General features: G+C 53.0%; 2 protein-coding genes across 2 annotated transcripts; both read right to left on the reverse strand.

The window, feature by feature from the left end:
- Window positions 1–5,157: 5,157 nt before the first annotated feature.
- On the reverse strand, window positions 5,158–15,798 carry B4galt7 (beta-1,4-galactosyltransferase 7). Its single transcript, XM_070036455.1, has 6 exons — window positions 15,668–15,798; window positions 10,143–10,508; window positions 9,446–9,671; window positions 7,957–8,040; window positions 7,366–7,470; window positions 5,158–6,883 (listed from the first exon to the last, which is right to left on the reverse strand). Exons 1-6 carry the CDS (start codon window positions 15,715–15,717, stop codon window positions 6,728–6,730), a joined length of 987 nt encoding a protein of 328 aa, XP_069892556.1. The 5' UTR covers window positions 15,718–15,798; the 3' UTR covers window positions 5,158–6,727.
- A 2,289-nt stretch (window positions 15,799–18,087) lies between these two features.
- Tmed9 (transmembrane p24 trafficking protein 9) lies at window positions 18,088–22,751 on the reverse strand. The gene is made up of 5 exons (XM_070036468.1): window positions 22,518–22,751; window positions 22,229–22,329; window positions 21,022–21,147; window positions 20,069–20,215; window positions 18,088–18,966 (listed from the first exon to the last, which is right to left on the reverse strand). The coding sequence occupies exons 1-5, from the start codon at window positions 22,729–22,731 to the stop codon at window positions 18,817–18,819; spliced, it is 738 nt and encodes a 245-aa protein (XP_069892569.1). The 5' UTR covers window positions 22,732–22,751; the 3' UTR covers window positions 18,088–18,816.
- Between the last annotated feature and the right edge of the window lie 130 nt (window positions 22,752–22,881).

Below are 22,881 nucleotides of genomic sequence, written 5' to 3' on the forward strand. Positions count from 1 at the left end.
CGGCTTCGCTCATTGGCCGGGGGAAGTACGTCACTAGGCGGCGACGCCGCGGGCGCCCTGGCCGAGTTTCGCTCGAGTTGAGTCTGCGTGCTTTCTTCCCAGGCTTGCTTTGCATTCTTTTTCCAAGATTTTTCCCCGCTGGAGCCTTCCATAACCCTTCTGTCTACCTTGCAAACACTCTCCACTCCTTCCCCTTCTTCTCTTTGTCCTTCATTACTAATATGCGCCAGTTGTATTGTCTGCTTGTCACTAGGTTAAATGCAAGCCCTGCGTTTTGCTCACGGCTGCCATTCCTAGAAGGTGAGCCAACAAGGAGGGACGAAGATAAACCAGGCCTGGGAAGGACCTTGTAGCCTCAAGTGCACAGAGCTAAAACGGTGGGCCTGCCATCAAATGGGATTATCCTCCCTGCGGCCCCCCCTCCCCTCCACTCCGTCTTCTGTGATGTTCCCTGAGCCTCGGAGGTTTGGAAGTCAGAGGGTTGCTCCCTCATGTACAGGGCTGAGCAATGAACCACCGTGTCACAGCAATAGAAGATACTTAAAACACAAGCACCAATCGAGAGTACGAGGCTCATGGGCGCCGGTGGCTCACGCCTGTCATCTTAGCTACTCAGGAGGCTGAGATCCAAGGATCGCGGTTCAAAGCCAGCCCGGGCAGGAAAGTCGCCAGGAGACTTTTTTTTTTTTTTGGTCGGTCGTGGGTCTTGAACTCTGGGCCTGGGCGCTGTCCCTCAGCTCAAGGCAAGTGCTCTACCACTTGAGCCACAGCCCCACTTCCGGTTTTCTGGTGGTTCATTGGAGATAAGGATCTCACGGACCTTCCTGCCCGGGCTGGCTTTGAACCGTGATCCTTAGATCTCAGCTTCCTGAGTAGCTGACAGGTGTGAGCCACCAGCGCCCAGCTTCCCAGGAGACTCTGATCGCCAATGAACCACTCAAAAACCAGAAGTGCTGTGGCTCAAGTGGTAGAGTGCTCGCCTTGAGCTGAAGAGCTGAGGGAGAGCGCCCAGGCCCAGAGTTCAAGCCCCACGAACAACCCAAAAAAATAGCCTGGAAGGAAAGCCCATGTTAAGCCCATGCTGCCCAGTTAAGCAGCAAAAGGCTGGAGGTTTGGCCCCAGTGGTAGACACCAACCTTGAGTGAAGAAACTAATAGCCCAGAACCCAGGACTAGCATACACAAGCACAAAAGTCTGTACTATTGACCACAAATGAAAATGTCCCCAAATACCTTTCACTCTGGACTGAGATACAGAGCAGATGGGTGGGGGGTGGGGGGAGGGCTTAACTCATTTGAATACTTACTATATGTATTAGGTACTTCATAGCTACAACTGTGTCATTTACCTTTACAAATAAATAAACATGAGCTCAGGGAAGGGAAAGCAGGTTTGTTACATAGTGAACACAGGGCCAGATTGCTCAGTCTCAGCGCTACCAAGACCTCAGTGAGAATTTGAGTGCTTAGCGTCATTTTCAGCATATCCACTAGATGGCAGTAGCATCCCTCTACAGGGGCTTCAGCTATTGCCAAAGGTCCCCAAGTAGAGAAAGCACAGCATGATTACTGGCAGGTAAATGAAGCTGGGGGAGAGGGGGATTCCTGAGGAAGGTCATGCTGGGGATCTTCTATCTTCTAGAAGGTGAAGGGTTGCCAAAAGTCAGAGAACTTCATGGAAATTCCTTTCAGTAAATTGTGGGTTTTGGGTCTGTGGTGGGGTGTGGGTATGTACATGTGTGTGCCAGTCCCGGGGCCTGAAATCAGGCCCTGGGCACTCTCCCTGATCTTTTTTGCTCAAGGCTATTACTTTGAGCCACAGCACCACTTCTAGCTTTTAAGGGGTTAATTGGAGATAAGAGTCTCACAGACTCTTCTGCATGGGCTGGCTTTGAACCGCAATCCTCAGCCTCCTGAGTAGGTACGATTATAGTCATGAGCTATGGGCAGCTGGCCATGTCCAGCTTTTTTTTTTTTTGGGGGGGGGGGGTCCGGTCGTGGGGCCTGAACTCTGGGCCTGGGCGCTGTCCCTCAGCTCTTCAGCTCAAGGATAGTGCTCAACCACTTGAGCCACAGTGCCACTTCCAGCTTTTTTTCTTTTTGCTTATGTGGTGCTGAGGAATCGAACCCAGGGCCTCATGCATGCAAGGCAAGCGCTCTACCACTGAGCCACCTTCCCAGCCCCATGTCCAGCTTTTTTGGAATTATTTGAAGAAAAGAATCTCACAGACTTTCCTGTTGGGCTGGCTTTGAACCATGATCCTCAGATCTCAGCCTCCTGAGTAGCTAGGTATCCATGCCATAGCCCAAATGATTGTAAGCACTCTCAGCTTGGTAACTGCTTAAAACTGAGTCTTCACCGTGTGTTCACCTGACCTCCTGCCCTACAGATGCTAAGCATTTCTGAGTTGCTCTAAGTTTGTCCTACCAAAAGGGCTTGCCAAGAAATACCCACCACTGGACCTGTGATCTGGGCTCCACTCCAGGGAGTTCCTGGTGGGCAGGAAATTGCCATTTGGACAGTGGCTCTCTTACTCTGCACTTTGCTAATTAGGAAGCTGGAATCCATCCACCCAGAACAGGTGCTGCTTCCTCAGGGGTTCTTCTGACAAAGGGAACTGGCGCAAATGAGCTTCAATGAGGCAGATTAAAGGCTGGCAAGTAGCATGGCAACCGCTGGTACTCATGAACAGAAATGGATCTGGAGTTTTAGACCCCCATGCCCACATGTCAAGTCCAGCCACTTACCCGTATCTGCCAAATAGAGATATGGGAAGGGCAGAGAATGGAGATTCATCACGGGACATGGGCAGCCACAGAAAGAAGTGTTCTGGTACATCTACAGCCATCTTTAGGGTATGTCTAGAAGTTGGATTTGGGTGCATTTTGTTTTTTCATCATTTCTTTTCATCCTACTTGATGATCTCTAACTTTCCTAGATTCAACTTTTATCTCTTATTAACTTATTTTTAACACCCCCCCTCCCAGTCCTGGGGCTTGAACTCAGGGCCTGGGTGCTGTCCCTAAGCCTCTTTGTGCTCAAGGCTAGTGCTCTACCACTTGAGCCACAGCACCAATTCCAGCTTTTTTGAGTAGTTTATTGGAGATAAGAAACTCATGAGGACTTTTCTGCTTGGGCTACTTACCTTTGGACCATGATCCTCAGATCCTCATCCTCATGAGTAGCTAGGATTACAGGCTTGTTCTTTCTACGCTGGCACTGGGGTTTGAACTTAGGGGTTCTCTTGCTAGGCAGGTGTTCTACCACTTAAGTTATACCCAGCATTTATTTCTAGCATCTCCTGTGATTCTTAAGAGTTTCCATCTGCTTCTTTACCCATATGTTCTTGCATGTTTTCTACTTTTTCCATACCAGCTCTTAGCATATTAGTCATAGTTATTTTAAATTTCTGGTAATTCCAAAATTGGTATCATACTGAACTCTGTTCTGACATTGGCTTTGCCTCTTCAGTCTGTTTTTTTCTTTTTTTTTTTTCCTTGCCTCTCAGCATTCCTTTTTATCTTCTTTTCTTTTTCCAAGTGCCAGTACTGTGGTTTGAACTCAGGGCCTGGGCACTGTCCCTGGGCTATTTGCTCAAGGCCAGTGCTCTACCACTTGAGCCACAACCCCACTTCCAAATTTTCTGGTATATATCTATATATCTGTATATATCTATATATACAGATATATATATATCTGTATATATAGATATATACAGATATATAGATATATAGATATGATTCTCAGATCTCAGCCTCCTGAGTAGCTAGGATGACAGGGGTGAGCCACCAGTGCTGGCTTCCCAACCTGACTCTTAATGCGCTCAAGGCATGGAGACTGGGATGGCAAAATGGCTGTGTCCATTTGGCCTGTGGTGGAGCAGGCTCTGGCAAAGCCGACCCGGTGTGAACCTCTATGTGTACAATTGGTTCTGGCTGTGCATGGACAGAAGCAAGAGTTCTACCATCTCTGGGGGCTCCACAGTGCTCCCCACTTCAATGCTTCATGGCTTCTATGGACTAGGATCCACATTCTCAGACGCCATCCCACAGTCTACCCTAAGTCTTTCTTTTAGAAATAAAGACTCTGTCAGGGGTGGGTGGTTCACACCTGTCATCCAAGCTACTCAGGAGGCTGAGATCTGAGGATCATGGTTCAAATCCAGCCCAGGCAGGAAAGTCCCAGAGACTCTTCTCTCCAATAAACCACTAGAAAACTGGAAGTGGCGCTGTGGCTCAAGTGGTAGAGCGTTCGCCTTGAGCTGAAGAGCTGAGAGACAGCGCCCAGGCCCAGAGTTCAAGACCCATGACTGACCAAAACACAAAAAAAAACCTGGAAGTGGAGATGTGGCTCACATGGTAGAACACTAGCCTGGAGCAAAAAACTCAGGGAAAGCACCTAGGCCCTGCCCTAGGACTGGTAAAAAAAAAAAAAAGATAAAAAAGAAAAGAAACAAAAAAAGGACTTAGCTTTTAGGTAGAGGTCTCTGTGAGTAATGAAGTGTGAAGAACTCTGCTGTGACGCATGCTCAGTAAGTAGTTGCCATTACAACACCACAGTGTCAAACACCATGCATGGCAAATACCATATTCTGGTGTTTTATCCACACCCAAGCCAGCAAGGCAGGGAAATTAGCAGATTCCAGTCCACAAAGCACTTGAGGACTGAGGAGTCCTCCCTCTGCTTCTTCTCCTGGCCCACCATGGCCAGGATATTAGATTGTTGATAGAGGTACTGGCAGAAGCCATGGGGGAAATGTGGGGTGCAGGGTTGGCTGGTGTGTGGGTGTGCTGGTCCCAGGGCTTAAATAGCAGGGCCTGGGCATTGTCTATGAGCCTTTGTGCTCAAGGCTGGTGCTGTACCACTTGAGACTCAGCTCCACTTCTGGCTTTTTGGTGGTTAACTAGAGATAAGAGTGTCATGGAGGGGCTGGGAAAGTGGCTCAGTGGTAGAGTGCTTGCCTTGCATGCATGAGGCCCTGGGTTCGATTCCTCAGCACCACATAAGCAGAAAAAGCTGGAAGTGGTGCTGTGGCTCAAGTGGTAGAGCACTATCCTTGAGCTGAAGAGCTGAGGGACAGTGCCCAGGCCCAGAGTTCAAGCCTGACGACCGGCAAAAAAACAAAAACAAAAAACACACACACACACACAAAAAAAAGAGTGTCATAGACTTTTCTTCCCAGGCAGGCCTTGAACTGGGATCCTCAAATGTCAGCCTCCTGAGTAGTAGCTACGATGAGCTTCAGATGTCCAAGTGTTTCAGTCGCCTCTGGCGTCTGTCGCAAACCTGTGACAATGATACACCTTCAAGGATCGCCGTGCCCTACAGGGCCTTCACATCCACCCTCAGCCCAGGCTTCTCTGAACACAATTCCCCAGTCTCCTACACTTCTGTCCTTCGCCTCTCTCAACCAGGATCTTTGCAGATGGCTGGAAATCTCCCCTCTAGCTGTGAGAACGCTACAGGAATTCTCCTTTCCTCCCCCATCTTCTTCGCCCACCTTGAAAAACATGATCTTCCCTCCTCAAGCCTCACCCTGAGGCCTGGTGTCCTGTAGCTGACTATCCTAAGTCCAGGATGTGTTTTGGTCTTGGTGAGGCAGGATGAAGCACAGCTCCCAACCATGGGAGCCTGAAGGTGATCAGACTGTCCAATGGGCGCGGAGGGAGCGTCCTGGAATCCTGGGGGAAGAGGTGGGACCAGTAGCTTAGCAACCTGTGCCCACTCAGACCTGCCATACCCCACCTACTCCACTCCTCTCCTTACTAGTTGTCATTGTTTGGCCCCTCCCTTCTTCCCTCAGCCGAAGGTGAGAAACCAATGGTTCACATAACGTTTGTTAAGCCTGCCACAGTTTTGTTTTGTTGTTTAAAGTTTCCATAAGTTGCTATTGTTACAAAAAAAAAAAATTAACTTAGGCGCAATGGATCACCTCCTCTAGTTACTCTGGTGGCTGAGATCTGAGGATCACAGTTTGAAGCCAGCCTGAGCCAGGAAAGTCCACGAAACACTTATCTCCAAAAAAGCCAGCCGGAAAAAAAAAAAAAAAAAGACGAAGAAGAAGAAGCTGGAAATGGAGCTGTGGCTCAAGCGGTAGAATTCTAGCTTAGAGCAAAAGCAGCTCAGGGACAGCACCCGAGTGCCAGCCCCAGGACCGGCACCAAATAAATAAATGAATAAATCAGAACACTTAAAAACCCAGCATTCTAGTTTCTCTTGCAAAATCCGAACACCTGGCGATCGCCGGCCCACAGTCCTGTGCGGTGACCATCAGGCTTTGCTGGTCAGCTGCTTCTTTCTGTGGGGCTTGTGAACTTTTCCCACCGCCACCTCTCACGTCTGAACTGTCATGAGGCCGCCCAGTGGGAGCTGAGGAATGCGAGGCTGGTTCCAGGCTGTCCTGTTCAAGGCTCCCTGGTGCCGATGGGCCTCCACGTGTGAAGGCAGGCAGGCAGGCAGGCAGGAAGGAAGGCAGGTGGACAGTGCCAAGCCCAAGTCCCTTTCCAGCCTCTCTCTGATCACGGTCCACTGCCAGCAGTATCCCCAGCACCTCGGGTGTCTGTCCTGGCTGTGGCCTGCGTCCATGGGTGGGCAGAGCGGGCATCCGCAAATTCATAGCTGTTTCTTCAGGCCACGCCACACCCTACTGGAGCCGGGCCCAAGGCCTGAGGTTCGCTCTTGAGCCTGAGCGCAGTGTGGCCTATTGCTTCCCTACTGTCTAGCCGACTTAGCTGAAGGAACACCAAGGCGTGGCAGCCTTGTCACAGTCCAATAGGATGTTGAGAACAGTGCAGGGGGCCCCGCCCACGGACAGGGCAGTGCGGGAGTCTACTCGGTACTTCACAGTGCTCAGGCCGCCTTCTCGGTCCACCTTGAATTGCTCCTGGAGAGGAAGTGGAGGGCACGGGCTTAGGATGCACCAGGCTGCCTGCTGTCCAGTCACCTCTCGTGACTCTTGTCACTGAAGGTGCTGTGATCCCTCCCCCACGAACAGAGGCGAGCCCCAAAGCCCGGCAGACTTGTCTTCTGCCCGAGGCTGCACCCCGCTGGTGGGCAGGAGAGCGGGTGCTTCTGTGCACAGATCTCAGCCAAGTGCCCAGGGGAAGGACGGGGACCCTGCACCAGGTCTCACTGGGGTTCTCCCCGCCCCCCCCCGCCCCGCAGCCTGCGTGGCCCCTGGGGGCCGGCGCTGACCCACTCGGTGCCCAGAGTGCACACGGCAGCCACCACGAGCAGGCAGTGCCCATCCACTGACCTGGGCCCAGCTGGGCGGCCGGGGCCACGGCGGGGCCCAAGGAGGACTTGGTGACATGAGCTCCCCCACATCACCACCTAGGCAGCCCTGGTGAGGACGGCGGCCAGCACCTGTTTTTGAGCTGCGATGCGCTTCTGGTCCCTCTTCCGCCAGGCTGGGTCATGCAGATGGCGAAACGTCTTGTACCCAGTTGTGATTCCCGAGGGGCGGAAAAGCTAGGGACACCAAAGGAAGCGGTGGTCAGGCTGCTCCTCTTAGAGCCTCGGCCCCACCATGAGGCTCTTGTGAGGTCCCTCTGCCTGCCCGGAGGCCAAAGGGGGGGGGGTGCTTAGAGGCAGATCCTAAGGAAGGGGAGCCTAAGGCCCAGGAGAGATGACTGCAACTTGGGGTCAGGGGTGGAGTTAGAACCCGAGAGGAGGGCTGGGAAGGTGGCTCAGTGGTACAGTGCTTGCCTCGCATGCATGAGGCCCTGGGTTCGATTCCTCAGCACCACATAAGCAGAAAAAAGCTGGAAGTGGCGCTGTGGGTTAAGTGGTAGAGCGCTAGCCTTGAGCTGAAGAGCTGAGGGACAGCACCCAGGCCCAGAGTTCAGGCCCCACGACCGACAAAAAAAAAAAGAATCAGAGAGGACGCTGCCAAACCCCAACTTTGCAGGTAGTACGATGGCTGAATGGGTGGCAGCGCCCTGGGACAAGCCTTACCTGAAGCCCGGCTCCTTTGATGCGCCTGTAGAATTCGTCATCCTCACGGCCCCAGCCCCAGAAGCGGTTGGACATCCCGTTACACTGACAGAGACAGACAGGTGGCATCTGTCACGCACCCGCTCCACTCACAAGAACGCAGCGTGTGTGGGACAAGCCAGGTTGCCCTCCCCCCACCCCACCCCCCCCGGCTGTTCCCAGTGAACACCAGGTGCTTGCAGGTCTGGGGAACTTTAAACTTGGGACAATTAGGATCTCAAAACTGCCCGTAGCCTACACCTGTCATCCTAGCTGCTCAGGAAGCTGAGATCTGAGGTCCCCAGTTCAAAGCCAGCCCTAGGCAGGAAAGTCTGGGACACTCTTTATCTCTAATAAACCACACAAAGCCAGAAGTGGAACGGAGGCTCAAGTGATAGAGCACTAGTATGAAACACAAAGGCTCCAGGACAGTGCCCAGGCCCTGAGTTCAAGCCCTAGGAACAGCACAATTAAAAAAAAATCTGTGACTGGCCACAGGGACCTCCTTTGGAGCTGGGGAGCAAAAGCACTCATGGATACAGCTATCTGCCCTCTACTCTGCTCTCATTCATGCTAACGTGGCTCTGCCCTGGGCTCTCCTGTATCAGTGTGAGAGCGCCACAGGGGTTCTGGGATAATTTCTGCTTTTGCATGTGCCTCAATGGCGTTCATTTATAAAGGAGCTTCGGCCTCTACACAGTAGTAGAGTAGGAGCTCTGGACCTAAACCGCAGCATGCCTTGAAGCTCCAGTGGCTGTCTTAGGGGGCTTGGTTCTGGGGCTTCTCTATGGACTTGTTGGGGAAGGAAGGCTCCATCTTCCCCAGGACTGGGACTGGGTTATTCAGGCTGGAGTTATGATGACCTCTTTGCAGAACGGCACATCTGAAAATCAACCTAACAAGGGTAAAGCAGAGCTGAGAGATGGAAAGAGAAACGGGGATCCTGGGGACACTGCCGAGAGCCAGGAGAGGTGCACCTGAGGCCATGCCTTCCTCTCCCCTTCCACACTGAAATCTTTTCCCTGTGTGCCAGTCCTGGAACTTGAATTCAAGGGCCTGGGCGCTGTCTGCAAGCTTTTGCTCAAGGCTAGCGCTCTACCACTTGAACCACAGCTCCACTTCCAGCTTTTGGGGGCTTAGTAGGGGACAGAGAGTCTCACGGGACTTTCCTGCCTGGTCGGGCTCTGAACCACGATCCTCAGATGTCAGCCTCCTGAGTAGCTGGGATTATAGGCGTGAGTCATGGGCATCCGGCTCACATCCCATTCTGCAGCTTGTGGGCTGCGGACCTGCTCTGTCCTGTTCCTCACCCTTGTCTCTGTATGCCACTGGCAGGGTGGAACTACATCTGCAGGGAATCTGAACGGGCTGCTGTCCTACCAGCTGGCTTCCCCAGGTCTGGGGAGCAGCCTGCTCTGAGCAGCACATGGCGGGGCGTGGGGTGTGGGGCCAGGGGCATGCCAGGCCTCACCAGCTGGTAATGCTGTTTGGAAAGCAGCAGGATGCCCCCCACGTAGGTCTTGTAGTGGTAGAGCGGGTGGAGCTCCGGGGAGGCCACGTGGAAGGGGCCGGCCTCGGGGAAGCCATAGTCCAACTCCTCGTTGAGAGGGAGCAGGTCCACGTCGTGCATGGCAATGTAGTCAGTGCTGTTGCTGCTCTCCAGAAAGCCCACGTTGATGAGCGCCGCCCGGTTGAACCTGTACAGGGTGGGTGAGGCTCAGGAGGCAGGGGTGGCAAATCTGTTCACCACCAGGGTGTGCCCAAAGTCCTACATGATTGATTGGGGGAGAAATGGGGCGGGGGGGGGGGTGCGTAGCTCATGTCCAGTAATCCTAGCTACTCAGGATGCTGAGATCTGAGGATCGTGGCTCAAAGCCAGCCCGGGCAAGAAAGTCCATGAGACTCTTATCTCCAATAAACCACCAGAAAACTGGAAGTGGTGCTGTGGCTCAAGTGGTAGAGCTCTTGCCTTGAGCTGAAATGCTCAGGGACAGCGCCCAGGTCCAGAGCTCAAGTCCCACAACCGACCAAAAATAAATCTTTCTAGGATGGAAAGAAGATCAGAGCCCACCCCAAGGACAAGATTCACACCACTACCATCTCCCTATCTTCCCCTGCCAAGGGCCTGGCTCTGGGCGCTGAGGGCCAGCACGGGGCACGGTCCCTACCGGAGGTGATCCACCTGGTTGAGCACGTAGATATGGTGCTGGATCTTCTTCTGGCTCAGGAAGCGGTGCATGTGGGGCACAAAAACCAGCAGCTCCTCGAAGCGTTCGCGGAAAGGCACCAGCACGGCCAGGCGGTGGGGACCCCAGGATGCATCTTCTTCCCAGTGCTCAGGGGGTGGCTCTGGGGGGCAGGCCCGGGGTGGCCCGGGGGTCTCCTGGCCTCCTTGTCCCTTGGCCGGCTGGGCCACATCACCAGAGCAGCTGAGCTGTAGCCAGAGCAGGGAGAAGAAGCCCAGGAAAAGACAGGCAACGAAGAGGTGGAAGACAGAACATTTCCGGGGAAATCCACCAGGAAGCAGCCTGGACCTGGGATGAGACAGGGATGGGGTCAGAAGGCTATGGCCGAGCGGGGGCTTCTGACCCACCTCCTCTCCAGCCCCGCACCCCCAACAGCATGACTAGGCCGCTGCCCCAAGCACCTGGTAATTAGTGCACAGCAACTTGTTTTCTCTCATACTACCACCATCTGTTCGACTCCTGCTTGCACCCCTCTCCCATCCCTCCCTCCCTCTTTCTTCTGGTGCCAATTCTGGGGGCTTGCAGCCAGGGCCTGGGCACTGTCCCTGAGTTTTTTTTGCTCAAGGCTAGCATTTTACCACTTCAGTCATAACTCCATTTCTGGCTTTTTGGTGGTTAACTGGCAATAAAGAGACTCACACTTTCCTGCTGGCTTTGAACCACAATCCTCAGGTCTCAGCCTCCTGAGTAGCTAGGATGATCAATCAGCGTGAGCCACCAGCACCTGGCTGAGGCTGTTTTACTTGTGTGTGTGAATCCTGCTCAGACAATGAGCTGCTCAGAGCGGCAGGTCAGGGCCTCTTGCCTCTTGTACGTGCCCCTCCTTGAAACTGTGGCTCAGTGTCCTGAGCCAATGGCAGGAGCCCCACTCTAGAGAAATGCCACCCACTGCCTTCCTGACTTGCACCCCAAGAGGCTGACCCACGCAGCATCCTTGGCTTTATTCTCTTCTTGGGGTTACTAGAAAATCCCTTCACGATAGGGGTGAATGCTACCATGAGTTCCAGGTGAAACCACCAATGTTCACTCTGGGGAGCCCGGGTCTGCTCCCAGATCAACGCCAAGCCCAAACAAACAGTGGCTGTTTACTGGGTTGTCTCAAACCTCAGTCCCAGAGGTAGCCCATGAAACCTGGGTTGAGAGACAGAAGAGGAGGCGGGGGAAAAAGACACAAGTACAGGGTGTAGCAGCCAGGCTCATTTCAGAAACTAGACAAACCACTGAATGCCTTATACATTGGGGCAATGCTCAGAGATGCACTGACTGCTCTTTAGGCTACCAAGTATGAGAAACAGGTTTATAAGCCAGGCCTGGTGGTACGTGCTTATGATCACAACACTTTAGAAGCTAAGGTGAGAAGATTGAGTGTTTGAAGATAGCCTGAGCTACATGGCGGTGGTGGTGGCAGCGGCAGCAGCAGCAGAAGAGGAAAAAGAGGAAGAGGAAGAGGAAGAGGAAGAGGAAGAGGAAGAGGAAGAGGAAGAGGAAGAGGAAGAAGAAGAAGAAGAAGAAGAAGAAGAAGAAGAAGAAGAAGAAGAAGAAGAAGAAGAAGAAACAAGTGGAGTGCTAGTGGATCACGCTGGTGGATCACGCCTGTCATCCTAGCTATTGAGGAGGCTGAGAGCTAAGGATTATAGTTCAAAGCCAGGAAAATCCACTGGACTTTTTTTTTTTTTTTTGGGTCCGTCGTGGGGCTTGAACTCTGGGCTTGGGCGCTGTTCCTCAGCTCTTCAGCTCAAGGGGAGTGCTCTACCGCTTAAGCCACAGCGCCACTTCCAGTTTTCTAGTGGTTTATTGGAGATCAGAGTCTCACAGACTTTCTTGCCCAGGCTGGCTTTGAACCACGATTCTCAGATCTCAGCATCCCAAGTAGCTAGGATTACAGGCATGAGCCACCAGCACGGGCCCATTGGACTCTTATCTCTGATGAACCACCATAAAACCAAAAGTGAAGCTGTGGCTCAAGTGGTAGAGCACTAGCCTTGAGCAAAAGAGCTCAGGGTCAGTGCCCAGGCCCCAAGTTCAAGCCCCAAGACAGACAAAAACAAGAAAAAGAGGAATCTACCTTATTCCTTTTCTCCTCTGGAAGTTCCGAGTGTGTGGGAAAAGGATCTGAGGAATCCAAGAAAAGCTTCCGCTACGTCAAGCGCTGGTGGCTCACACCTGTAATCCTAGCTACTCAGGAGACTGAGATGTGAGGCTCAAGGTTCAAAGCCAGCCTGGGCAGGAAAGTCTGAGACTCTTATCTCCAATAAACCACTCAGAAAACAAGAAGTGGCGCTGTGGCTCAAGTGGTAAAGCGCTTGCCTTGAGCTGAAGAGCTGAGGGACAGCGCGCAGGCCGAGTTCAAGCCCCATGACTGACCAAAAAAAAAAAAAAGCTTCCTCTATAATAATCAAAAGAAAGCATCAACTTTACAGCCTCCAAGAGTCTGAAATTTGCTACCAGGTCTTATAGACCCCCCATCTTCCTAAGTCCCCAAGTGATCTCCACTCACCTGGTCCTTGCCCTACTCTGACCGCCTCAATATTACAGATGATCCGGAAAGCCAGACTCCAGGTCCTAACAGTTAAAGGCCCTCCCGGTCTCGGTCCAATCCATCCCTTCCCACCACCATTCCCCTCGCCCTGGGGGACCAGGACCTCTCCCCTCCCACACTCCTCCCCTAGGTAGCCCTTCCTCACCCAGATAGTTCCACCCGCCTGACACACCCTGCTTTATTCTACTTGCCTCAAAGTTCCCTGCTGATCCTTCACAGCCAAACACCAAAGCCACAGCTACAGTTCCCCCTCCTGGAATCTTCTCCCCACATTTCCTCCTTTGCGTTTCTAAGTCATCTGGCACTTCCTCCCTAAAGCCCTGACTTGGGATGACCCACGTGACCCTGCCTGTTAGACCATGTCCAACTCCTATTTGTGGCCCCAGCCCAGGTCAGACAAGGCAGGGGCTTGTGGAGTCAGTGGGAGGAAGGGTTAAAGCAGGCAAGGCATGCTTCAAGCCACACACTAAAGGCAGATCAGTGCCTACACCTTGCTCTAGAGATACAACTTTCAAGTGAGAAGCCAGCAGCCCTGAAGCCAGGCCCGGGTTTCCACACACAGCTGAGAGGTGAGGACACCCTTGAAGGGCTTCTGACTTACCCCCTACTGTCCTGTGGTGGTGGCTTCCGCTGAGGAATGGCAGAGCCCAGCTTTGCAAGTGGCCTGGGAAGGCTGGGACCTCTACAGAGTCTCTCTTGAGCTCTGGGTACTTTCTGGGGGCGGAGTAGAGACTGGGACAATGGACCCGGGGTCACATCCCTCCTTTAGGGGAAGAAGCAGTGCATTATCTAGGTGGTGGATAGCCAAGGACTATCCAGTCCATGCTTTTCCCCATGCTGTTCCTTCCATCCCATTTGCCCTTCCTACCAGTGTATATCTCCATGTACATGCTCACTCTGTGCTCTCTCTAACGGCCCAGACTACTAAGTCTCAAATGTTCTAGACAATAGACACAGACAACAACTGCTCTTGGTGCTACCTGGTAGCAAGTTCCAGACTGCAGTGCCAGCTGCTTCCAAAATCCCTGGCTACTCTGGCTCAGTGGGGGCAATCTAGAAGCCTTTCTGGCCTTCATCCACCACAGCCCAAGGCTAGTAAGAAGCGGCTTCAAACCCAAGCAGGCAATAATCAAATACAACACTAGCCTGCACTTACTGCATGGATCTTTGTATTCCTATGTGAAAACCACAGATGGACAACAGGACCTTTTTTTTTTTTTGGTCTGTCATGGGGCTTGAACTCTGGGCCTGGGTGCTGTCTCTGAGCTCTTCAGCTCAAGGCAAGCACTCCACCACTTGAACCACAGCACCACTTCTGGTTTTCTGGTGGTTAACTGGAGATAAGAATCTCATGACCTTTCCGGTCGGGGCTTGCTTTCAACCTCAATCCTCAGATCTAACCTTCCTGAGTAGCTAGGATGACAGGACATTCTTTTCTGAGAATCCAGTTACCTTATCTGGGCCAGGCACAGTGCCAAAGATCTTAGTATAGGATCTCCTGTTATCTCCAAATACCCCTTTGGATAGTCTAAGTCCCATTTCAGAGATGGAAGACTGAGGTCAGAACATTAAGTGATCTGTTTCCAGTTACCTGGCTATTAAACAGGACTCTTGTACAGGCCTGACTCCATTTCTATAGATCATACAGTCTAATATATTTCTACCTTTTATTTTTTTTTAAGCTCTACAACTTAAGCCACACCTGCACTTCCAACTTCTTGCGGGTTACTTGGAGATAAAGAGTCTCTAAGATTTGTCAGCTCCTCCTAGCTCCAAACCAACAATTCTTAGATCCCAGCCTCCTGAATAGCTAGGATTATAGGCATGAGCCACTAGAGATATTTGTCTTTGCATTTCCACATCAACTGAAAAAACACTCTAAAAGAAAGAACTATCCCTTAAGAGGTTTGACCAATGTAAGAGATAAAAAGAATGATGTGTCACTCACTGAGTTAAAGAACCACTATCATGTGGCCTGTAGGTAGCATTTGGGCCCTGCAAATCTCTCAGACCTCAAGGGTGGCTGTCCTCCCAAATCTAGGCATGAAAATAATTTTTCTTTTGCATGTGTGCCAGTGCTGAGGGCTTGAACTCAGGGCCCAGGCACTCTCAGGTTTCTTTGCTCAAGGCTGGTGCACTACCACTCGAACCACAGCTCCACTTCCAGCTTTTTGCTGGTTAATTGGAGATCAGCGTCTCCCTGGTTTTCCTGCCCAAGCTGGCTTCGAACCCTGATCCTCAGATGTCAGCCTCGTGAGTGGCTAGGATTACTGGCGTGAGCCACCAGCACTGGCTTTTGCTCATCCTTCTCTAGGAAAAAAAAAAAAATCCTTACCTCAAGGCTGGCTCATTCCTAACCCACGCAGCAGGCCCCTTAGGAAATGAACTAATGGGTGTTTATGGAGGGCGGGGTACAAGCTAGACGGTGGCTGAGCAGACAGAGCATAGGAAAACTTCGGTCGGGTGGTGTGTTTTTCTGGGTCAGAGGCAAACTACGGAGAAGCATACTCTAAGGAAAGAGGTATAGGGTTCGAGGACACCTGGTTGTGCCGCGGGGCCGGGAGAACCGAGCCCAGAGGGAATGAAGGACCCTCAGAGGTTTAGCGATTGCAAGATTGAGATGCCCGGGCAAGGAGTCCGAGCCCTGATCGGGGGGGGGGGGGGGGGGGGAGAAAAATAGACGCAAGAAATCAAAATAAAAAGACAGTCGTGTGAGGCACAGAGACACAAAAGGAGGTCCGGGGGAGGGGGGGCCAGGGGTGGGGTGACACCGGTGCAGACCGACGGCTGAGTCCCCACAGAGCGCCCGGGACCGACCCGGGCCCGCAGAGACGGCGCCGCGGGCCGCGCCCTGCGCGGGGCGGCCCGGAGAGGAGCGGGCCCGGGCCCGGCCGCCGCCGCCGCTCACCTGCCGTCCTCCCAGGGCAGCTGCGCCGCTTTCCTCCGCGACGGGAACATGGTGAGGGCCTCGGCGGCGGCGCATGGGGCCCGAGCTGCAGCCCGCCGGGGCCCGGCCTCCGGGGCCTACGCGGCGTCCCCGCCTCCAGCCCCGCCCTCCGGTCCGGCGGCCTTTGGGGTCCGCCCTCCGGGTCCGGCGGTCCTCCGGTCCGGCCGCGCCGCGCAGCCGCCCGCACCAAGGTTCCGCGTGCGGAGGGACACGTGGGCGCTTCCGCCGCGGCGGCGCTGCGTTCCCACGGCCTCCGGGAGTCGCGGCGGGGCCGGATGTGGACTCACAGCCCGCGGGGACAAGGGCATCCCTCTCCCCGTCCGGGAGTCGCGGCTTCCCCGCCGTCGGCACCAGCGGTGTATTCTTCCTCCACGGCCCATCTGGAGGGCCAAGGCCCACCCGGCACTGAGCCAGTGTTGGGGGGCCCGTGGGCTCCCCTCCACCCAGATCGGTTAGGAGCCCCGGTTCTTCAGATGGGTTAGGTTTGATATCCGTGTCTACAGTCGGATTGGGGGTTGGGGAGCAGTCACGACCTGTGATCAGGTCCTCGATTAGGATCATAGGAGAAAATGCCCACAGCGCCCAACCCGTTCAACACTATGTAAATGTGGGCACATCTTGGGAATCGGGAGATGAAAACCAAGTGGGAATGGGTGGCTTTTCCCTCTGTGCCCTCTCATCTTGCTGTCCCTCCGGCCAGCCTTCCACCTGGGCAAAGTGGCTTGTTATTTTTGCTCTTTCAGGCCAAGTTCTAGTTTCTGAACAAACATCTGACATCTCTAAGTTCCACTCTGTGCCAGTCATTATGCTAAATTCCTTAATACTGGTTATTTTTTTTTCCCCAAATGAGTGAACTGAGGTTCTCAGTGGTCAAATCTATCCCACTAATTTTCCCTTTAAACTCTGAGGCTTGCACTCCTCCATCCAGTTGATTCTTTGGTGTAGGCCACACCCCACACCAAAATTTAGCTCATCCAGCCGACCACCTGCCAAGTCCACTCAGGAAAGGCTAAGAATGGAAGCTGGGATGTGAGACCACGTGACATGGAGAGCGGAAGCCACCTAAAGGGGACAGCCCATTAGATAAAAGTCCCAATGGTGTCAGATCTTACTATTATAAGAAACTATTTCACATAAAAATCCAAATCAACTCATTTTGAAATGTAGCATGTGATAGGGTGCTGGTGGCTCACACCTATAATCCTAGCTATTCAGGAGGCTCAGATCTGAGGATCATGGTTCAAAACCAGCCCAGGCAGGAAAGTCCATGAGACTTTATCATCAATTAGCCACCAAAAAAGCCAAAAGTGGAGCTGTGATTCAAGTGGTAGAGCATTAACCTTGGGCAACAAACCTCAAAGCCCTGAGTTCAAGCCCCAGACCAACACCAAAAGAAAAATCTGTCCACGCCCATACAAGCAGTTTGCCTCCTCTCCCAACCACTTATGACCCGGCTTCCCCTTTCCTCAGAATCCTTCCCCCTTAATGGTCCTCGAAGAAATCACTTTCAATTAAAGACATTAATATGCTTGTCTCTACCAGCCCAGGAACTCTGCTTTCCACATCTGTAGCACTCCTCCTCTCTGGAATACCAACCACTTTTGCAGCACCCATGAAAATTTTGCTCAGCTACTCTGGAAAAGGAGAGCACTTCACAGGGAGTTGACAGAGAAGACCAGAGTTGTTTTGTTGTGTTTTTTTTGGTTGGTCGTGGGGCTTGAACTCTGGGCTTGGGCGCTGTCCTTGTGCTCTTCAGTTCAAGGTGAGCACTCTACCGCTTGAGCCACAGCACCACTTCCAGTTTTCTAGAGGTTTATTGGAGATAAGAGTCTCACAAACTTTTCTGCCCGGGCTGGCTTTGAACCGAGATCCTCAGATCTCAGTCTCCTGAGTAGCTAGGATTACAGGCGTGAGCCACCAGCGCCCAGCTAAGACCAGAGTTGACTTGAGTCCTCACCTCACAATTTGCTTGCTGGATGGCGTGAAACAAATTCACTACCCCCTGCTATAAGAAGGCACTGAGAGCCGGGTGCCAGTGGCGCACGTTTATAATCCTAGCTACTCAGGAGACTGAGATCTGAAGATGAAAGTTCACAGCCAGCCCCCGGGCAGGGCTGTGAGACTCTACTCTCCAATTAACTAACAGAAAACTGGAAATGGCACTGTGGTTTGAGCTGAAGAGATCAGGGACAGAGCCCAGGCCCAAAGCTCAAGTCCTACAATTGACCAAAAAAAAGAAAAAGAAAAAGAAGGCACTGAGAAGATGCAGGGGCGCAATTCCTAGGTGGAGACCTTCGGTGGAATGTCAACTATTTTGCCCACTGGAAGAACTGACATTCTCTGAAGTACCATGCAGTGTATGCCCACTGGAGAGTAACTACACTGCACAAATCAATTTTTTCTTTTTAATTGGGAAACCAATGTAACAAACTTAGACTCATTGAAAATGAAATCAGTAACTAAGACTGCAGGCCCCATCCCCAGCCAGCACCAAGGCCTCTGTTCGGCCTGACACCAATTCCTCAAGCCCCAGAAAGACAACCATATCAAGAAACCAGGGTCAACCTTGGGGCTGCTTCTCTGTACTGCCACCCCCTTCACCCTCCCCTCCCCTGACACCCATACCCTGGATCAGCAGGCAGGGTCTAGGCCAAAGGAAAGAAGAGCAAGGTTCTTAGGGCTGCAAAGAATCACAGCCACATACCACCCTGCTTGAAATACCATATTAGCACAGGAAGACCGAAGGAAGACTGGCTTGCTCACCCACCCGCTCCCCCCCGCCCTCCAAAATCCACACCAGACAGCAGGCAGCCTTATATCCCTTAATCAGCAACAGTGAGATTCTAAGGTGCCAATGGGGCTCCTAGTGGTGTCACCAACCCAAGAGATTACTGCAAAAGGTTCAGAGGCTGGAGGGGGAGGGCTGGTGCTTGCCCACCCCCTGCTCAGCCACTACTCTCAAGCTTGTGCCTGGGGGTCCTCGCAGCCCCTCTCCCCTTCAGATCGTCCGTGGCTGAGAAGCAGTCCTCCCTCCAGAGAAGTAATCAGTTCCAGGAGGGCCTTTTTCTCCCAAGCCTGGGAAGGAAGGTGGTCTGTGAGGCCTGGGACGGCTACACCAGCTTCTTGGCTTCAAAGAAGCTCTTGAGGTGCCGCATCTGCCAGACGCCAATGGCCACCAGGATGAGGGTCTGCAGAATGGACCACCACAGCACCCGCTGGTTTGTGCTCTCGCTGGTTTGCCGGAAGCGCTCTTCTCGCCACTGTGGGGGAGAGCAAGGGTGAGCTGGATGGGACTCAGGCTGCTGGGCTCCCAATCACCAGGATGCCCCAGCCCTGGCACGCTGCTCTGCCACCGATTCCAGCCAAGTGCCGGCAAAGACTACTGGGGAATGGCCAGATGACTGCAGGCAACCTAATGATCTCTCCCAAGTCTGTTTCCTCATATGTCAGGTAAAGCCTGCACCCAGGCCTCCCCGATGTCTAGCGGGGATAAGGTAGCGGTGGAATCACCACTGGACAGCCATTCCGCGGAGCACTCAGGAGCAGGCTGACATTTAGCCCTCTGTCCACATCCCTCCTAAGATAATTGGAACTGGTTACCATATGGTGGCTTAGAGCCTTAATTTTTTTTTTTTTTTGGGGGGGGGAGGTCAGACTTGGGGCTTGAACTCCAGGCCTGGGCGCTGTCACTCAGCTCTTCAGCTCAAGGCGAGCTACGCGCCACTTCCTGTTTTCTAGTGGTTTATTGGAGATAAGAGTCTCATAGACTTTCCTGCCTAGGCTGGCTTTGAGCCATGATCCTCAGATCTTAGCCACCTGAGTAACTAGGATGACAGGCGTGAGCCACCAGCGCCTGGCTTGGAGCCTTACTTTTACCTCTAACTCTTCTTGCAAAGGAAAGCTAGGCACCGGTGGCTCACGCCTGTCATCCTAGCTACTCAGGTGGCTGAGAACTGAGGATCACGGTTCAAAGCCAGCCCAGGCAGGAAGGTCCATGAGACTCTTATCTCCAATAAATCACTAGAAAACTGGAAGTGGCGCTATGGCTCAAGTGGTAGAGCGCTTGCCTTGAGCTGAAGAGCTGAGGGACAGCACCTAGGCCCAGAGTTCAAGCCCCAGGACCGACAAAAAAAAAAGAAAAAAGAAAGTAGAGGAGCTGAAAACCCAGGGCTGACACTGAGCAGTAGCTCTTCCTATGTAGGAGGGTCACTACCCAGAACACTAGAATTGACACTAGAATTGCTGGTATCAACCACTGGACTTGGTAATTCCCACCCCACCTGCAATGCAGCGTAAGTAAGCCACCCGAGTGTCTAGAAAGTGTACAAGGCAACTCCTGGCTGACCTCGCCGGAGCACTCACCCGCTGATAGTTCTGCTCTTTTTGGATCTGCTCCACCTGTTCCACCAGCTGTCGCACTCGTAGCTGTAACTCACTCAGCTTGTCTTTAGCAGCAATTTCTGCATAGTCGTTGGCATGCTCACCCACCTGGATGTCCAGGTGAACTCTCTGGGGACAGACAAAAGGAGTCATGGGAATCAGGTAGCCCTGATCCATCTCCCAGTACTAGAGACTGACAGAGAACCTCTCCACTTCCCTTCATGTGCTCATCCAGGCAATAGATTGAGGCCTCCTCAGTATCCAGCACTATGGGGCTCTAGGCAAATAAGAGGGGACAACAAGCCTGGCTGATATTCTGCCTGATGCACATACACCATTCTCTAGTCTGTGGGTTCCACACCTAACACACTCTCACAACTTCATACATATGTGTACACACACGTATACATGTATATTCATGCATATGTGTTGTTTTGTTTTGTTTTGTTGTCAGTCCTGGGACTTGAACCCAGGGCCTGGGCACTGTCTCTGAGCTTCTTTTGCTCAAGGCCAGCACTCTACCACAAGAGCCACAGTGCCACTTCTGGCTTTTTCTTCTGTGTATATGGTACTGAGGAATTGAATCCAGGGCTTCACACATGCTAGGCAAGTGCTCTACCACTAAGCCACATTCCCAGCCTGCACATGCATTTATATGTAAAGCCCTATATCTGTACTGAACATATACAGAAAATTTCTGGTTGTCTTTCCCTAAACACTACTTTACAACTACTTACACAGTATTTACCAGTTGTTAAGATTATAAAACATCTACAGATGACTTGGAATGAATTAATTATATGAGGAATTAGTCATACTGGAAAGCCAGCGATCTTAGAAGACACGACCATTTACCTCATACCAGAGGACCAACAGTCTCCAGTCCTGACCTGGAGAGAGATCAAAGGCTTCAAGTTTCACATGAGTCCACTTACCAGCATGCCGCCAGCGAAGAGGGAGAACTTGGTGGAATTGGAGTGAAGACAGATCTGGTGCTCACCAGGGGTGTGGGAGGTGAAGGTGAACCTGCCCTCAGAGCCATATTGCCGGGCCAGGATGACCTGGAGACAGGAGAGAGGCCTCACCCAATGTTACTGGGGGATGCTTAAGGCTCTAAGTACCATGGAAGTTGACAGAAGAGCCTTAGGTACCTCTCAACACTAAAAGAAGATACCCAGCAAAAAAAATGGCTAATGCTTAGTGAAAACTATTAGGAGCTCTTGAAGCTGACAAGTGACCACTCTTGGGAAGAAGGACTTTCAATTTTTTTGATGTGAGTTGTTTTAAGAAATGAGATGGGCGGGGGCTGGGAAGGTGGCTCAGTGGTAGAGCGCTTGCCTTGCATGCCTGAGGCCCTGGGATCGATTCCTCAGCACCACATAAGCAAAAAAGCCGGAAGTGGCACTGTGGCTCAAGTGGTAGAGCGCTAGCCTTGAGCTGAAGAGCTGAGGAACAGCGCCCAGGCCCAGAGTTCAGGCCCCACCACCAGACCCCCCCAAAAAAAACCAAAAAACAAAAATAAAACAAAGACATGAGATGGGCGCTAGTGGCTCACGCCTGTCATCCTAGCTACTCAGGAGGCCCGAGACATGAGGATCGAGGTTCTAAAGCCAGCTGGGGTAGGGAAATCAAGTGACCCTCTTCTCTCCCACCAGCAGAAAGCTGGTAGGGGAAGTCTTGCCTCGAGGGGGTAGAGCTCCAACCCTTGATGAAAAAAAAAAAAAAGGTGACAGCAAAGGCTGGTTTTTGTTTGTTTGTTTTCTTTTCCTATCCTTATCTGTCAAAATGATAAAAGCTGCTCATCCTTCTCGGAAAGCGGTGGGACCTGCCACAGCTTTCGAGGTCTCCCATCTCCATGAATCCACCCATCCCCTCACACGTAAATACCCAGGGATACGGCTTAGGAGAAGTAACTGCCTCCTCCTCCTCCTCCTCGTCGTCGTGCCCCGGCCCCTCGTCCACCCCCAGAAGTGGTGGGAGGCCGGGAGGAGCCTCGTCCACACAAGTTGTGGGGGGGGGGGGGGGGCCTGCACTGGAAATCCCGGCATCTTCCCACACCACCCACTGACGGGGTGTCTGGCACTTCCGCACGCATGGCGGAAGTACCAGGGCTGCCTGGCTGCCTGGCGGGGCCGGGCTCACCTTGTCCTCGGGGTCCTTCACCTCCACGAACATGCCGAGCCCCGGGGTGGCCGGCTGGTACTCCTCGCGCTGCTTGTCGTACAGCTGCGTCCGGTAGTTCCCTGGGGCGAGGCCGGGGTGGGGGGGGCGAAGCTCCGATCAGAAGGAGCTGCGGGGTGCGCGGCGGACGGACACGGCACCGAGAGACCCGATCGTCCCGGGGTTCCCCCCTCCCCGAGCCGCCAGCCCTCCCCCCGGGCCCCCCGCAACCCCCCGATCCCGTCCCCAACTCTGCCCGTCGCCCGCGCACCGATGACCATGGTCTCGTCCGGAATCTCCTCGATAAAGCACTTCTTCTCCGTCTCCCCGATGTGGAAGTACAGTGCGTTGCCGCGGGTGGCAAACCAGAGCAGCAGCGTCAGGGCCCGCATCAGTTTACCCAGCCCGGTGCCCGGTCGGATCCCGACGACCCGCACACCTTCCTCGGCAGCCATCTTGCCCCGCCGCCTCCTATCCCCGCGCATGCGCAGCCGGCCGAGCCACGTCGCCCAGTCGCCGCCGCCGCCGCCGCCGCCGCTGTGTCTGCCGGGAACACGAGTTCTATATTGGGTGGACTACAAATCCCAGGATGCCCCCGCGGCCACCGCGCGTCAGTACCTGATTGGGGCCCGGCT

This window comes from Dipodomys merriami, unplaced genomic scaffold (genome assembly GCF_024711535.1).
Source record: "Dipodomys merriami isolate MVZ:Mamm:240054 unplaced genomic scaffold, mDipMer1.0.p SCAF_271, whole genome shotgun sequence".
Taxonomy (NCBI): domain Eukaryota; kingdom Metazoa; phylum Chordata; class Mammalia; order Rodentia; family Heteromyidae; genus Dipodomys; species Dipodomys merriami.

What these genes read in the sequence shown, in the direction of transcription:
- Tmed9 (XM_070036468.1), bottom strand. Translation starts at nt 22,731, where the DNA reads ATGCGCGGGGATAGGAGGCGGCGGGGCAAGATGGCTGCCGAGGAAGGT. An exon ending in TGAAGGACCCCGAGGACAAG is followed by an intron (nt 21,148 to 22,228) that starts GTGAGCCCGGCC and finishes TCCTGTCTCCAG; the next exon opens with GTCATCCTGGCCCGGCAATA. An exon ending in TCTTCGCTGGCGGCATGCTG is followed by an intron (nt 20,216 to 21,021) that starts GTAAGTGGACTC and finishes GTCTGTCCCCAG; the next exon opens with AGAGTTCACCTGGACATCCA.
- B4galt7 (XM_070036455.1), bottom strand. Translation starts at nt 15,717, where the DNA reads ATGTTCCCGTCGCGGAGGAAAGCGGCGCAGCTGCCCTGGGAGGACGGC. An exon ending in CTGCCCTGGGAGGACGGCAG is followed by an intron (nt 10,509 to 15,667) that starts GTGAGCGGCGGC and finishes GTCTCATCCCAG; the next exon opens with GTCCAGGCTGCTTCCTGGTG. An exon ending in GCATCGCAGCTCAAAAACAG is followed by an intron (nt 6,884 to 7,365) that starts GTGCTGGCCGCC and finishes CTTCCTCTCCAG; the next exon opens with GAGCAATTCAAGGTGGACCG.